The 15,984-nt window shown below is 44.8% G+C and overlaps 1 protein-coding gene across 5 annotated transcripts in view; it reads left to right on the top strand.

Moving 5' to 3' along the window:
• The first annotated feature begins 258 nt into the window (after nucleotides 1–258).
• The window catches only part of JADE2 (jade family PHD finger 2), a 192,634-nt gene continuing 176,908 nt past the window's right edge, over nucleotides 259–15,984 (top strand). The window contains exon 1 of one of the 5 annotated variants that reach the window (XM_060765283.2): nucleotides 259–338. Coding sequence is in view for 2 of the 5 variants with exons in the window: in XM_067463695.1 (XP_067319796.1) it covers nucleotides 1,735–1,740 (6 nt within the window). In the remaining 3 variants the exon portion in view is untranslated. Of the gene's footprint in view, nucleotides 339–843; nucleotides 1,484–1,646; nucleotides 1,741–1,776; nucleotides 1,876–15,984 lie in introns of those variants that run through there. The other 4 variants (XM_060765285.2, XM_067463695.1, XM_060765284.2 and 1 more) reach the window with 4 other exon arrangements.

The raw sequence follows: 15,984 nt of genomic DNA, 5'->3' as shown, positions 1-15,984 counted from the left end.
GGAGGAGCAAGTGCTTCCTAACGGCTCCCGGTCGGAGTCTCTGTGTATATGTGTGGGACACACCTTGGGCTCCGCACACCTCCTTCCTCAAGAGAGAGAGAGAGAGGCCAGCCCCACAGAACTTTGCGAGCCACGCCGAGGAGCCCCCTGAGGGGAACTTCCTCGCCGCCCGAGCCCACCCAGCCAGCCACCCAGTCGGCTTGGGGGTCTCTTGCCTGGCCTCCTTTGCCTCCCTCCCAGCTCCACCCCCACGCCCCCTCCTGCCCTCTTTCCCTCCCTCCCGGCTCCGCGCGAGACGCGTCTTCTTTTTTGACGCAGGAAGAAATGGCAAATTTGAAGTACGTCATTAATATGGCGCCAAAAGATTTGGTTAAGTATAATCTTAGGAGGAGGATGCTTTGGGGGGAATAACACACACACATACACACACCCCCGCGGATCAGGAGCGAGGTGCAGGTTTAGCTCCGAGGAAGGGAAAGCAAGCTCTGGGGTCGGTGTTTTTTGGAGGGTGGGAAAAGAGTGTTGCACCTCCGAGGAAGGGAGCCCAGAAAGTGCGATCCCTGCCTCTGTGTGTGTGTTTATGTGTGTGCATTCGCGCCAGGCTGAAGATCATTGCGAAAGTGACCTGATCAGGCTTGTTGGAGAGGGATCTCGAGGGAGAGAGAGAGAGAGAGAGAGGGCAGGGAAGGCGAGCGAGCCTGGCTTTGGCGTGCCTCCCTCTCTCTCTCTCTCTCGGAGTGAGCCCTTTGCAGCTGCCCAAGGCGCAAGGAGAGAAAAGCAAGCGAGCGATGGGGACTGGGCGCATCGGAGGGAGGTGAAGGCGAGGGAGGGGAAGGGGGAGGAGGGGAGGAGGGCGAGAGGGAGGGAGCGAGGCAACACATGCCCAACACAATCAGGGATGGGACCCACGTCTGCAGCTGCACCTGGACCTGCTGCTCGCCGGGAAGAAACAACCAGCAAGAAAAGAAGAAATTGAAAAAGGGGGGAAGGAAGGAAGGAAGGAAGGAAGGAAGGAAGGCGCGTGGAGAAAGGAAAAGGGGGAGAGAGAACTCGCCAGCATCATCACTGATCCACTCCTAAGAAGAAGAATCCGAAGTCGCTGCTTGGCCAGTAGAGAAGGAGGAGGAGGGAGAGCAAGGGCCAGGGTGGCAGGATTTTCGGGAGAAGAAGGAAAAGAAGAAGAGGAGGAAAAGTGGATGTAAAAAAGGGAAGAGAAGCGCGGGGCAGGGCCGGCCGGGTTGGGCTCCGCGCGGCCGTCTCCGCGGGAAGCCGAGCCCGGGGGATTGTGTGCGCGCGCCTGCCCGCTTCCTGCGCCCATGGAGTTACTTTGTCTCGAGTCCTGAGCGGAGGGGCGAGCAGGGCAAGGGAGAGAGGGAAGGGCAAGGGCATGCGGCGCCCCCGGACCCCCCGCCCTCGCCGACGCCCCCTGGCCTAACGCCGCTCCCCAGGAGGAGGAAGAGGAGCCCTCCGCTTCCCGGACAAGGTAACAAGCCAGCGGAAAGCTGCCCCTGCCTTCCTTCCCTCCCTTCCCTTCTGTTTCTCCGCAGCTTCCCTGGATGGCTGCCTCCCTCTCTCCCTCCTTCCTTCCTCCTTCTCCCTCCTGGCGTTTGTTTGCTCCCTGCCTGGCTGCAAAGGAGGAAGGCGGGGTGCGTGCAAGAGAGAGAGAGAGAGAAAAAAAAGCGAGTGCGCGAAGTGTGTTGTTGCCTCTTCCGACCTGGATGGTGGTGATGGCGCATGTTGGTCCGTCCTGCTTGGGAGAGAGAGGGAGGGAGGGAGAGAGAGAAGGAGGGAGGGAGGGAGGCGGCAGGGATGTAAACAACCAACTTTGGGAAGCTTCCCTTGGATTAATGACTGCGGCAGGAGCCAGACCCAAAGGTCGGTCTCCAAGGAAGGCGGGAGGGAGGGGGGCATGAGGAGAAGAGGCCGAGCAGTTCTCTTTTGGGGGGAACGAGAGGGGGGGGGGCAAACCGACTGGGTTTCCCTCCCTGCCTGGCAGAGGGGTTGGGCTGGATGGCCTCTTCCAACTATGAGCCAATGTGAAAGGGAAAGAGGGGTGTGTGTATTGGGCTAGGTGACCTCTTCCAAATATGATGGGAAAGGGGTGTGTGTGTGTTGGGCTGGATGGCTTCTTCCAACTGTCTGAGCCTATGTGAAGAGGGAAAGAGGTGTGTGTGTTGGGCTGGGTGACCTCTTCCAAATATGAGCCTCTGTGAAAAGGGATAGAGGTGTGTGTGTGTGTGTGTTGGGTGGGATGGCCTCTTCCAACTCTCTAAGCCTCTGAAAAGGAAAGAGGTGTGTGTATGTATGTGTTTTGGGGCTGTGATGGCCCTTGAGGTCTAATCCAACTGTTATGATGAGGAGAAGGGGTGCTGTATGTGTTTGTGGATTGTGATGGCCTTTGGAGTGTCTTCCAAGTCTTAGGGTGAGAAGGGGTGAAGGAGAGGTGTGTTGTGTGTGTGTGTGTGTTTTGGGTCCGCGGTGGCGCGCGGGGTCCGGGGCAACGAGGAGCGACACGAGTTCCGTTTGTGTTGGTTGATCCGCAGCACGTTTCGCAGCCTCTTTTCCGCGGCGCCCACATGATCGGAGCCTCTCACGTGTCGCCAGCCAGGGTTGGGGGCTTCCTCTCAGCGCCTCCCTCGGATATAAACAAGCCTTCCCTTTGGAGAGAGAGGGAGGGAGGGAGGGCGAGCTATCTCTCTCTCTCTCTCTCTCCAAAGGGCAGCAGTAGCAGCACCCGCCTTTCTTTGCTGGGGCGCTGGTGGCTTTGGCAGCGCGGGGCGGGACATTGTGGTCGTCGGCCTGGAGAGATTTGGGAATGGAAATGTACAGCAGTGGCCGCCAAGGGAGCTGCGCGGCAGGGAGGAGGAGGGCTGGAGGGGGCGTGGCGCTTGTTTACCTTCTCCAACTCGCCCGGCTCCCTCCGGTGGGGGGGGGGGTCTTCTCCTCTCACCCCTCCGCCTCCTCTTCCTCCTCCTCCTCCCCCCGCTGGTCTTCCCCTCCCGGAGAGCCATTGCTTCCACTCAGCTGACCTGCATTCCCTCCCTGGCATTGCACTTGGCTCCCGCCTTGGCCAGGCATGGGCAAACATCGTCCCTCCAGATGTTTTGACAGTCGGTAGGGTGTTAGGAATTGTGGGAGTTGAAGTCCAAAACACCTGGAGGGCCAAAGTTTGCCCATGCCTGCTTCAGGCTCAGCCAAGGTAATACACATTTAGAATAATGATGGCATCTTATATCTTCCATGCCTAGTCTATGCTGTGGGAATGATGCACTTTGACACCACTTTCACTGCCATGGAATCATGGGATGGGTAGTTTTACAAGGTCTTCAGTCTACTCTGCCCAAGAGGGCCGGTGCCTCGTCAAACTCCAAATGCCATTGGAAATTGAGCCATAGTGGTACCAGGCTGCATTATTTCTAGATGCACCTAGGCTAGGCTTTCCTTAGCTCTGCCAAGCTGCAATCTCTCATGCAAGCATTGCTATTTTCCCCCTCCTCCAACCTCTCCTGGAAGGGGTGTCCAGTGTATCTCCCTTTCATGCTTTGGAGAGAAGGTAAAGGTAAAGCTTTTCCCTGACATTAAGTCTAGTTGTTTCTGAAGCTTGGGGGGGAGGGGGGATGCTCATCTTTATTTCTAAGCCAAAGAACCCGTGTTGTCTATAGACACTTCCAAGGTCATGTGGCCAGCACTGTTCCCTTCCTGCAGAAGCAGTACCTATTGATCTACTCACATTTGCATGTTTTCGAACTGCTAGGTTGGCAGAAGCTGGGGCTAACAGAGGGAGCTCACACCATTCCCCAGATTTGAACCGCTGACCTTTCAGTAAGCAAGTTTAGCAGCTCAGTGGTTTAACCCGCTGTGCCACCAGAGAATAGGTAGTGATGTTGAAACCCAACATTGTCTTGGAATTAATGCAGTGTGACAGCCCATCAACTGTCGTGACTTGATGCAGCAGAATCCTGGGAGTTGTAGTTTCAAAAAGTCTTGAGCCTTCTCTGCCAAAGAGTGCTGGGACCTCACCAAATTACAACTGCCAGGATTCCATGGGATTGAGCCAGGGTGGTTAAAACACTGCCAAACCGCATTAATTCTGATAGGGTAGAAGCACCCATAGTTCAAGGTGGGGAAATATGGGGGGTGAAGAGAAGGTGAAAGTTTCCTCCTTTTTTTTCTTTGCTCTCATGTGTTCCTTTTGGAGCAGGTGACATCCTCTCCCTCCCTTCCAGTCATGAACACCTTTCTCTTGGCCACTCCTATCCAACTCCCAACTTCAGATCTTCCTCAGGACATTGGGGGAGGGGTCGTAATAACCTTCCTCTGAAGCTTCATTGTGTTGCAGTCCAAATTGACTTTTTAAAAAGCTGGGGGTGGGGGTACAGTTTGGAAGGTAAGACTGTGTTGGTAGTCTTCACATCCCCCCCCCCCCAACTCACTATAGACCTATCTTTTCCTAGTTCCTAATCCCATTGAGAATAAGGTTAGTCCAGGGATAAACAACAGTGCTAGCCATGCTGGTCCCCAAGGTAAACAAAAACCAAACCCATAGCTAGCCAGTACATGTATTATGTCCCATTGATAAAGTTTTCCTGTTTGTTTGTTTGTTTGTTTGTTTATTTATTTAAAATCTTCAAATCCTACCCTATATGCAACATTAAAATGACTCTGAAGTTTAAACAGCTTGATCAGATTTACAACAGCTTGAAACAACAGTAGCATCACCTCCCCATCTGGTTTATCACTTGGTAACCTTGTCTCGTTTTCCTTCTGTAATGTGTTTCTTTTCCAAACTATGAGGCTTTCCTTCTTTTTACACGCAGTTCCTTCATCTGCAGGCTTTCACCTCTCCTTTCCATCAGTGGGATTGCCTTCCTTTACATCCATCCCTCAGAGACATTCTGCATGGCTGTGCCTTCCTTTTGCCCCAGCACCCTTTTGTGCTTCACTGGGATCTGCTCACCTTGCCTAACGCCCCACATGCTTTCCTTTGATACCTCCCAATGCCGACGTACTGAAACTCTTCCCTGGGTTCAGCTCTTGCCCCATCTGCTCCTTGGCAGTCTTGTCAGCCTTCATTGGTGCTCCTCTCCTTGGCTTTAGCGGTGTGTAAACGTAAAGGTTTCTCCTTGACATTAAGTCTAGTTGTGTCTGACTTTGAGGGGTGGTTCTTATCTCCATTTCTAAGCCAAAGAGCCAGCATTGTCCATAGACATCTCCAAGGTCATGTGGTCAGCATGACTGCATGGAGCGCTGTTACCTTCCTGCCAGAGCGATACCTATTGATCTACTCACATTTGCATGTTTTCGAACTGCTAGGTTGGCAGAAGCTGAGGCTGACAGTGGAAGCTCATACTGCTCTCCGGATTCGAACCTGCGGCCTTTCGGTCAACAAGCTCAGCACTTTAACCCAGTAGCTCATTATTGCAGCAGGAACTACTAGGTTGGCAGAAGCTGGGGCTAACAGCAGGACCACACCTCACTCCCTGGATTTGAACCACTGACCTTTCAGTCAGCAAGTTCAGCAGCTCAGCAGTTTAACCTGCTGCACCACCGGGGGCTCCTTAGCGGTGTGTGCACCCCCCAAAAAACACATTATTTACAGCAGCAAGCATCCTTTTTGCCAGTGCAATGATGCCCCTTTTATTGTCTCATTTTAGAGAGTATGAATACTTGGACAGGAGTCCTGAAAATAATCACCAAAACTGCTTGGTGGATTCTGGGATATCATCCAGAAAGTAATGCGTAAATAAAAATGCATGGCCGTGCCTATGTTAACTGATGATTAATCTTGCATCCCAAGACGACTTCTCCTTGCCTGTTTCTCCCTCATTAGCCTCCTCTAGCATTACTTTTTGGGTCGCCTCCTTTTCCCTCTGTCTTCATTCCTCTCTATAAAATACAGCCAACTGTTCTTGTTTGCCCCCATGTGCCTTCTTCATTTTTTAGTTTGTCTTGCTTTCTTTTCCTTTGACTTTTGAGGAATCAAATTAATAGAAAGGGAATAGTCTGTCCTTGCTTCTCCGTGTGTGCTTTCTTATTTTGGTGTTTTTTTTTTCCAGTAAAAAGGCGTCAACCTCCAGAAGGTTGATTTCTTTCAATGGCTTGACAGACTGTTGGGGGCTTCCCAGCTGTCTCTCTGAGATACAAATTAATCTCTTTGCAGTCTACCCTTTAATATATATTTTTTTAAAAAACAAATCAAATGTTCACATTTGAGAGTACTGTACATTTAATAGGATTTTAATTTCTAGCTTTTACATTCAATTTGGATGTAATTGGCTGTTTAAACAGCAGTTGGATCTGTTTGTTAGATTCCATCTGAAAAATTGCATTTGAAGGTTGACTTTAGGGACCTTTATTGGAAGAAAAGGTAGTTGATTATTCTCCTAGCTGTCAATAAACTAACTCTGAAGTCTAAATTCAGAGCAATAAGAAACAGATCTTGGCAGCAAAGTCTTCTGGTTCTGATAGGACAACAGTTCACTCAGTTTCTTGCTGGTGTTAAGCAATCTTGGCCTTAAGAACTACATTTGACCTTTAAATATTTGCTGGCTCGAGTTAAAGCATATTTGAGACAGAATGAAAAACAGTTTGAATGCAGTTTATTCTTCTGCAGGAAAACTTAACTTGCGTTTTGACAGCCAAGGCTTGAAACGAAAGGAAGGTAAAGTTATCCTTCGTTTATAGTGTTTGATTTCACTCAAATTTCCCCTAAAGTTCTTGCCACGGGATCCATATTCCAGAGCAGCTGCAGATGTGTGCATGAGATTGATTATAAGTTGAAGTGGATAGGAATTTTCATGCTACTTAAAATAAGTTTTGGCAAGGGCAACTTTTATTATGCAAGGATGGGAAAAGCTACACCTGCGGAAACTGCCTTGTCTGCATAATTATTGATGATGCAAAAACCCTCTTTCTCTTTCTCTCTTTTTGGCTATAGTCATCTGAATCCATATGGGCCGCTTACTGTTTCTTTTCCCAAAAGCCAGACTGTCGTGTTTATCCTGCTTTGACCTTAATGTTGGGGTGGGTGAGGCAACTGTGTAAAGTTAAAATAAAGTTAAAGAGAGTGGGACTTTTTGATTATTTAAGTTATAACACCCTTGAAAATGGGAGGTAAGAAATCATGGAGGTAAAAGGCTGAAGTACATCTTAAGGTTAGCTGTCAGCCACATACAAGGCAGCTGCTTTTCATTTTTGTCCAGATGTGGGCTGTTTTGGACAACAGTTGAGATGCTGTAAAGGAGAAAAATTACTGGTGCAGTTATTGCCCTTGAGTTAAATCTTTGGGGATTGCTCACTTGTGCAAGCTCTATTAAAAGTTGTAGTCAGAAATTAATGTCACTCCCTTCGCTATTTGCACAGTCAGCAGTGGGCTTTGAAAACTAGTTGCTTAATAATTTGGCAAGCTGCATGTTTTCTGATGGATGGATGTAAGGATCCAAAATTAGGGTCTGGAGTATGCATGGTACTAATTTCAAGGTTAGACTTATTGTAATGCTTGCTTGTTTGTTTACCAGCTATATTTGCACTCCGTGTTTTTCCAGTGGGCTACAGATAGGGTAGCTATGGGTGTTTTCCTCCCCGATTTAAACTCACAACCCTATGAGCTGGTGGTTGCCTGGCAAGTGTCAGAGCTGATGAGTACTAGATCTGGACCTTCCAAGACTCTGGCACATAAAGCAAGTTTGTAGGTACCTTTCTTTACTTCACTGTATTTATTTGGTGTCCTCTGTTGATGGTGTCATCACAGTGTCGGTTGTGCCAATTTGGTCTAGCAGTTGGTCTCCAGAAGATCATGGTTCAAAGCCCTTCTCAATCATGGAAATCCACTGGATGACCTTGCCTAAGTTATTCTCTCACTTCAGTAGAAGGCAGTAGAAAACCCCATCCAAACCAATCTTGCCAAGAAAGCCTGTATGTAATATAATTTGGAAATGATTTGAAGGCACACATCATTGAGAACCATTTTGGTGGCACTCATTTTTTTCTCCCCATTAATTAGCAGGTTAAAAAGTGAAGAGAAACGGAAAGATGATATAACTATGACTAATGACTGAAAGGGTCTAGATATGAAAAAATGCAAAACAGACATTGTGACACAGGATAATTTTATTTTAAAATCAAAAAAGATTAGAAGTTGGTCCAGGAAACAAGATAATAAGCATGACTACACCAAATAAAAAACCATAAGGAGCCTTTAGGTTGCAGCAAATGGTTAACCCCTTTGTAAAAGCACATGTGGTGCTGATGGTTTGTGTAATGTCTGAATCTACTAACTTTGTGATAGATCCCACTTTGATTGGTTGCACAGCTCAAACATGGAGAAAAGTAGTTCCATGTTTGGGCTGTCCACTAAAATATTCACTAGAGAGAATATTGGTTGTTTATATATGTGTGTGGTTTCAGGTTGCCTGTCAGTTTATGGTGACTTCATGAATTTCATAGAGTTTTCTTAGGGAAGGCATACTAAGCTCTTGTTTTGCTGTTTCTTCTTCCAAAATGTAACCTGGTACTTGTTGGCACCTGCAATCCAAGTACTAACCAGGGCCAGCCTTTCTTAGCTTCCAAGATCAGACAGTCTGTTGAATAGTGATTTCTTAAAATGGTCAAACAGTGCACATCTTTCAAAATGACATGTTCATCCTGCAATTCTTTAGATACACACACATACACATATACATACATGCACTCACACACGCACACTAGATACTCTAAAGCAGTGGTTCCCAATCTTTTTTTTTTTAATACCAGGGACCACTTTCACCAGGGACCACTTGACCAGGGACCTCTTTCCAACATTAGTGCCAAAAGGGTTACGAATCAGTTCTTGGTTAACTTTAGGTTCCGTTTGGGATGCTTATTCAGAAAATTTCATTGGCTAGACCACATCAGCTCTAGTTTCTGATACAGAACATATGCCATGGTCAGTGACATGGAAGGAGTGGCATGCGGCGTGAAAGGAGTGGAAATTAAATAAATAAAGAGGAAGGAGGTTTGTGGACCAGATTTTCATCCTCGCGGCTCACTGGTGGCTTGTGGCCCACATGATAAGAACTACTGCCCTAAAGGCGCTAGATACCATCTGATATTTGGAAGGTAAAATGTGTAGGACCTATTTCCACAATATACATTTTGGTTTGAAGTTAATAACTTCAATTTTAAATCTTTTGTGTCAGTGATGCACAACCTGTCAGGTACAAATGTTTGTGAATGTGTCTGATGCTGCAGAGTGCAGTTCATCAGGATATTTTGGGTACATACGGTGAACATCATTTGCCTACTATTTCCATGAAAAGCCCACACACAGCTGATGGATATCATGCAGTTATAGTTCAGTGTCCTTCCTTTGAAATATTTGCTTCAGATGTTTAAACCCTAACCCTTGATGCTGAAGATGAAAAATAGGTAGACCAAAAAATAACCAAAGCGTTTTGGGCTTGGTGCCATGTTCCTTTCTTTAAGGCATATTTCTCAATGAGGAGTAGAATTTTTAAAGCTGAAAACTAGAATCTTCGGATTTCTAGTGTCAGCATGTTCATATTTGCTTCACAGCTATGCCACAGAAACACCCAATGCAAAGAAACTACTAGTGTATACAGTGCAACACCTATATCTGTGGTACATTCCTGGACTGTACATGAACACACAGAAACTCAGATAATAGCCGACCCTATTGAAATGAAGGACTTCTAGCCCAAAAATGCCATAGTGTTATGCTGGAGGATCTAGAAAATGCCTAGCAATAACATACTTTGTTGGATGTGGATATATGAAACTGCAGATGTTGATCCTAGGGATGCAAGTGAGTGCTTAGTGATGCTGATGTTAGAATTCCTTGTCAGTGTTCTAAAAGAAGACAAAGATAATAGGAAACATGATCATCCTCTCCTGTGTTATATAATGAACAGAGTAAATAGAGTGGGATTTGAAATCATTGGATACAGAAGCTGTATTGTTTTTACCTGCTGTTTTTAACATCTATAAGTTGTAAGGAACATGGTGCTGTTTTGTTTTCATTACCTTCTGTGCAACTGTGAGTGTTAGTTTGCTGACTGGTTTGGTAGAGGAGACGGTTGCATAGTTTTGTTGGGCCCACTCCTTTGCCTTCTGAGTTTTGTTTGCATCCTCCAGCAGAGGGCCTGCTGCGCAACTGCAGAATCTCCTGGAGGCTGGAATACATTCACAAGACCGGATATTCCTAAAGAAAAGACAGGTGTCCCTCACCTTTTGAGATGTGTTCTTGGGCATTGCTTCTTTAATGGAAAATGACACAGTAGCATCACAAAAAAGAAGAGCGGCTCTCCATGTTTCAACAAACTTTTAATTCAAATTTGACAATATACTTTGTGAAATGAAACACCCCTCTCAAATAAGCATTGGATAGGTAAAAAAATAATTTTGAATCTTGTTACATGGGAATTATTTCCAGGAAAATCTGCAGAGCTGTGGCAGATTTATATAGTCAAGATTGTTAGAAAAACTAGAGAAGAATTGGGTTTTGCAGAACAGCTCCAGGAAGTCACTGTGCTGACTGGGAATTGTACTCTAAATAAAGACACTTTTCTAAACTCTGATACTAAGTAAGAATTGTTGTTGTTGTTGTTCATTCGTTCAGTCGTCTCCGACTCTTCGTGACCTCATGGACCAGTCCACGCCAGAGCTCCCTGTCGGCCGTCACCACCCCCAGCTCCTTCAAGGTCAGTCCAGTCACTTCAAGGATGCCATCCATCCATCTTGTCCTTGGTCGGCCCCTCTTCCTTTTGCCTTCCACTTTCCCCAGCATAATTGTCTTCTCTAGGCTTTGCTGTCTCATGATGTGGCCAAAGTACTTCAACTTTGTCTCTAGTAAGAATAAGACTATAAGTAAGAATAGACTATAATAATAATTGCTGGATCAGTTCCAGTCATTAAATACGTATTGAACCATTCTGTTGCCTTTGAGGGCCTCAGAGGATGAGAGCATTAGAGCACCCAGTCATGCATATTTGTAGATGACTTTGATTGGGCTATCACACATTTTTTCAGTAGATGGATTCCTGAAAAGCTAGAGAATTCTGATGATTTTCTCCAGTTTCTTCTCTTGTAGGAAGTTACCTTTCAGTAGCTGAAACATTCTCAAGACTTCCTCATATCCTGTTGCTTGATAGATTCAAATAATTTGCAGCATTGTTTGTAGTTTGATGTATTGGATTTATTTTTATTCATCTGGCTCCCCTTCTAGATCTTGTGAGACTTTTGAATGACAACTCCCAGTATTCGATGGACATGGGTTGTTGGCTGGGGGATTCTGGGAGTTATACTTCAAAAAATGTAGCTTCTAAGCTTTGCTATCTTCTAATTGCTAGAATAAATGTCCTCTGACTCTTCTTGGATGCATTCTTACTCAGAGTAGTTATTTGCTTAGGAATAACTTCATTTTCTTGATAAATGTCCATACCTGTCATGCCGTTTCTCAGCTAAATTAGAAAATCTCATTCCCAGTTAGGGACCAGGCTTGCTCTCATAAAAGTTAGGAATTGAAATAAATATTGAACTTCCTTGCTATTCTAACTGTATTCACTTGGATTGTGAATTGACTGTCACAGTGATGTAGCAGAATCTTTTGAATGTTTTAAGTTGAAAACTAGGAATAAATGGAAGAGGCAAATTCTGTACGTTTTTGAGTGATTGGAAAAAAAATTGTAACAAATTTGTAAAAACAAACACAAATGCCCAAAGCACATTCTTCAGAAGTACTCTTTGTGTTGGCCTCAAGATTGTAGGGGATCTGTCTTATACTGCTGGGCAAGACTGGAAGTTTAAAGCAGTGTCTACAGTTAACCAATTAATCTGGTGTAAAGGACTCTGGAGCTGCCCCAGTGCAGCCCAGGAGCACTCCAGAACTTTTCAAACTTTCAGAAGGATGGATGGGCAGGGGCCACATTGGGACTGATACTGTTGCATTGCTTGCCACAAGCAGTTCCTCTCAGGAGTGCTACTCCTGGATGCCTTTTCACCAGCAAGCCTCTGCAAGGAGTGATGGGTCTGTTGAATGTTTGTACAACAGATTGGGTAAGATCTAGATTGATCCAGCTGTCCGCACCTTCAAAACTCTGGGATCATTCCAGGAAGCTGTGGAATAAATCCTGTTTCCCCTTGAGCTGAATCAGTGACTGGATGCAGTGCTTTCGCTGCAAATCCAAGAGTACATCATGCATTGTCCCTACAGCAACTAGGAGGTGAGTCCATTGATTATTTGACCTGTGTCTAATGAGCTACTAGCTGGTGGATTGTGGTGAGTCTCCACAAAACTGAATAAGTTAATAAGACATAAAATTGCACCTGTTCCTAGTATATTGAAGGGATGGGATTGTTGGTCCACCACATTATTAACTTGGGAAGCACTTATCTAGTTTAGTATTTTCTCTACAGACTTTGCAGTGGCTTTTATGAATTTTTCCTTGCCCAAGCAGGAGACACCAGAACTTGAGCGTGGGACCTTGTGCATGGAGTGCATGTGCCCTGCTGCAGGGCTATAGATCTTCAACTGCCATATAAATAAATATACAACTAGTTCCATGGCTCCACAATGAGCTGAATGTTGTTTGAAGCCTTTTCCTCATGTTGCTTGAGACTTGGAGAAATTCAGCTACATGAAAGGAGTGTGGTTCTAGCTTTTTGCAGGCAGAAGAGGACACACACACACACCAGAGAAAGACAGGTTAATAAAGTAGTGTTGGAACTAGTGAAGAAGAACAAGATTCACACCCTCAGCACACTTTAAGTTCGCTTGTGTTTCTATCAGTTTAGGTTTAAAGGCAGGCATGGAGTGTTTTAGGCATACTTTGGGCTCTTATTTTATCATTTGTTTACCTCCAGCAAAATCCCAATTCATATTAAATTATGTAAGTCTCTTCTTCAAACTGGGTGAAATAGGGAAGAGCAACCTTGAATAGCTCTCTCTGCAGGGACTTTGAGGGCACGGGACAAACCCTAACAGACTCACCTACACATTTTGTTGTTAAACACTGCCTGGAGTTAGAAGCCGAATGTGTATTTTTGTCAATGCTTTCCACCACACCTTCTTCATCATTCATTATAATAGTAGACATTTCTCCTGCTTATTTAAACACGAATGTCCCAGAATTCCTGAATTCCATTGTTAGTTGAGAGAACAAGAATTGAAATGTTTGAAAATAGATTGCTAGGAGAAAGTTATTGGTTCAGGAAGAAGATTCCTAAAATGCCACTGGGAGTGCTGTTTTCTTTCTTCATTTTAATTCAGGTACCATCTGTAGGAAGAACAAAAAGGGAAGTGGTTTCTTTCAGTCCCAGCACAACCAAAGAGTTCACAGAAGGCAGCATGTGCTTCTGCCCTGGCTGTCATAGGATAAGAAGTCACTAGAAATGGGAGAATGTGAGCCCAAGCAGATACCCTGTTAGTCAAGGCATTCCGTAGCCAATAAGTCTTTCCTGCAATTTGCTTTCCAAAGAAGGTATTTAAATAAATTAGTGATTTTAAAGATAGAGATTCCAGTCACATGTTGGAGTGGTTTAGGAATTTGCACATTACGGCTGCTGTATAATTCTCTCTTTCATGTTAAAGAGTGTCGCTCTGGGAGAGACTTTCCAGTCAAAAGTACATTCTATCTTATTAGCATCTCATTTTATGCAACTTCTTAGTGACCTGCCACAGGGGGAACTCTCTGAATTTGCCTCTTGCAATTTGTGTTGTCAACTTAAGCATATACATTAAAATGAAATAAAATAAAGTGAACAGGACTTTGAGGCAATCACATTGTGGAATTTTAATGCAGCCATACAGCTTACGTTTGTGCTGGTGTAGGCTGCCTGGTCAAACTCTGAAGAACATTAACATAAAGGAGGACCAGCCTAGAATTCAATTCTGGATCTTGCCAGATCTCTTTAATATACCCAAAACACCATGCCCTCTGCAATGTTTTCAGGCTTGAGAGGCACATCTACTTGATTAGCATGATGAGTGCTTTTGTATGCATACATGGTCATGCTATCATTATCCCTTTTCTGACGCAAGTTTAGATTACAAAAATTAAGTGAGGGTGTTTCTAGGAAGGGCTTTTAGCAGGAAAGGTTACCATATATACTCCTGTATAAATCAAACTCACATATAAGTAGAGAGTAGCTTTTGGGGCCAACATTGTGGATTTTGATAGGACTCGTGGTTAAATTAATGGTCATTCTGCAGAAACAGGAAAGCACCAATGCCATCTTAGGTGGTCAGTTGCCCCTGTTGGTGCCACCCCTCCCCCAACATTAAAAAAGGGCAGAAGTGGCACTACAGTTGAAGGAGAAGAGAGTGGGGTTTTTTTTTTGTGCTTTTAGGTTCTCCTGGGATGGACCCAGTTCTTGTGAGATTTCAGTGTTAGGCATGTAGGAGTCAACCTCATATTGAGTTAGACCATTCGTCAGTTTAGTAGCCCATTGTTGCAGCAGGGACTCTTCAGTATTTCAGATGATACTCTTTCTTAGGCCTGTCTGATCTACCCTCTTGGTGGTATCTCATTCAAGCATTAGCCAGTCCTTTCCATGCTTAGCATTGAAAACCAGGCAAAATAAAGTATGTTTAAGGCAGGCATAGGCAAACTTAGGCCCTCCAGGCGTTTTGGACTTCAACGCCCACAATTCCTAACAGCCTACCAGCTGTTAGGAATTGTGGGAGTTGAAGTCCAAAACACCTAAAGGACTGAAGTTTGCCCATGCCTGGTAAGGTGTTCAGTTGATTCTTCCTTGAGTGTGTATACATGCTTTCTAGTTGTTTGTCAACTTATGGTGACCCCTTTAATTACATAGGACTTTCTTAAGCGAGGAATACGCAGAGATGGTTTTTCCAGTTTTTTCCTTTGAAATATAACCTACAGCACCTGGTATTCATTGGTGGTTTCCCATCCAACTACCAGGAAAAAAATGTCCACCTCTCTTGTCTTCTGTTTAGAAACCTCAGAGCTTTTCAATCAGCTGGGACTGAAAATGGTCTTCTGGACTGGATCACATTGGTATGACACACAAGGAAATTCTCATGTCCTCATGAAAGTTGTTAAACATAGCTGTTCTGAAGAGGGAGGTTCTTGTTGGTTGACATAGTCTCTGCCTGAGTGAATGACACAGCTAACATTGAAAGCAGAGCAAGGAATGCATGGAATGTCATTTCGCCTGCTGGATGGCATAACATAGTAATCTAATCAGCGGCTTGTGGTTATTTAGAGACTCTGGGACCACAGACAGCATTTAAAACCTGGCAAGATTGACTCAGCCATTTTTCTACCCACTGAAATGAGTAGACTGCAGTGTAGTTGATGTTAGGAGTCTTCTGTGGAGGCATGCTCAGCATTAAGCTTCTTTTGGTGATATGCAGTATGACCCCCTTATTCATGAATTCAGTAGCCTTGATTTTACTATTAGCCAGCTCTGTTCCCATATATTGGCCCTGGAGTGTGCCATCTAGCAAAGAATTGTGATCAGTGCATGAGTTGTGATGCACAGTAAACCCAAAAGTGTAATCTTCAATTCTGTTTTACGAAGATTTCGAGGAGTGCTATAGGAGGATTTTAAAAACATTATTTAAAGATTTCATTTTATAAAATTTCATATGGCTCAGTCCTTTACTAGTTGGGGCCATTGAATTAGATTTGGGTCATCTGTCTGCCTGGGATGCTATAGTTTTAATTCTCCATTTTAGGTTCTGTAGATGGACTAGATGCCCTCCAAAATACCATGCAATGTCAATAATGCTTTGCTTATGTGAGACAGTTGAATTTGGTGAAGTAAAAACTTAGAAAAATTACTATCTTCAATTAAGAAAGAGTTCCAATAACCTTTCAAAGCTCCAGATAAAGGAGACACTTGGGAGACCTCATCCTGAAACATGTCATCTGTAAGGTGGCGCAGCACATGTGGGATACCACATATTCTATTTTGTCATTTAGCAGCAAACATGTTATGTGGCATATGGTGAGCCACTATTAA

This window comes from Anolis sagrei, chromosome 2 (genome assembly GCF_037176765.1).
Source record: "Anolis sagrei isolate rAnoSag1 chromosome 2, rAnoSag1.mat, whole genome shotgun sequence".
NCBI lineage: Eukaryota > Metazoa > Chordata > Lepidosauria > Squamata > Dactyloidae > Anolis > Anolis sagrei.
The sequence above is the reverse complement of the archived record's forward strand: the minus strand, read 5'-3'. Positions and strand labels throughout refer to the sequence as shown.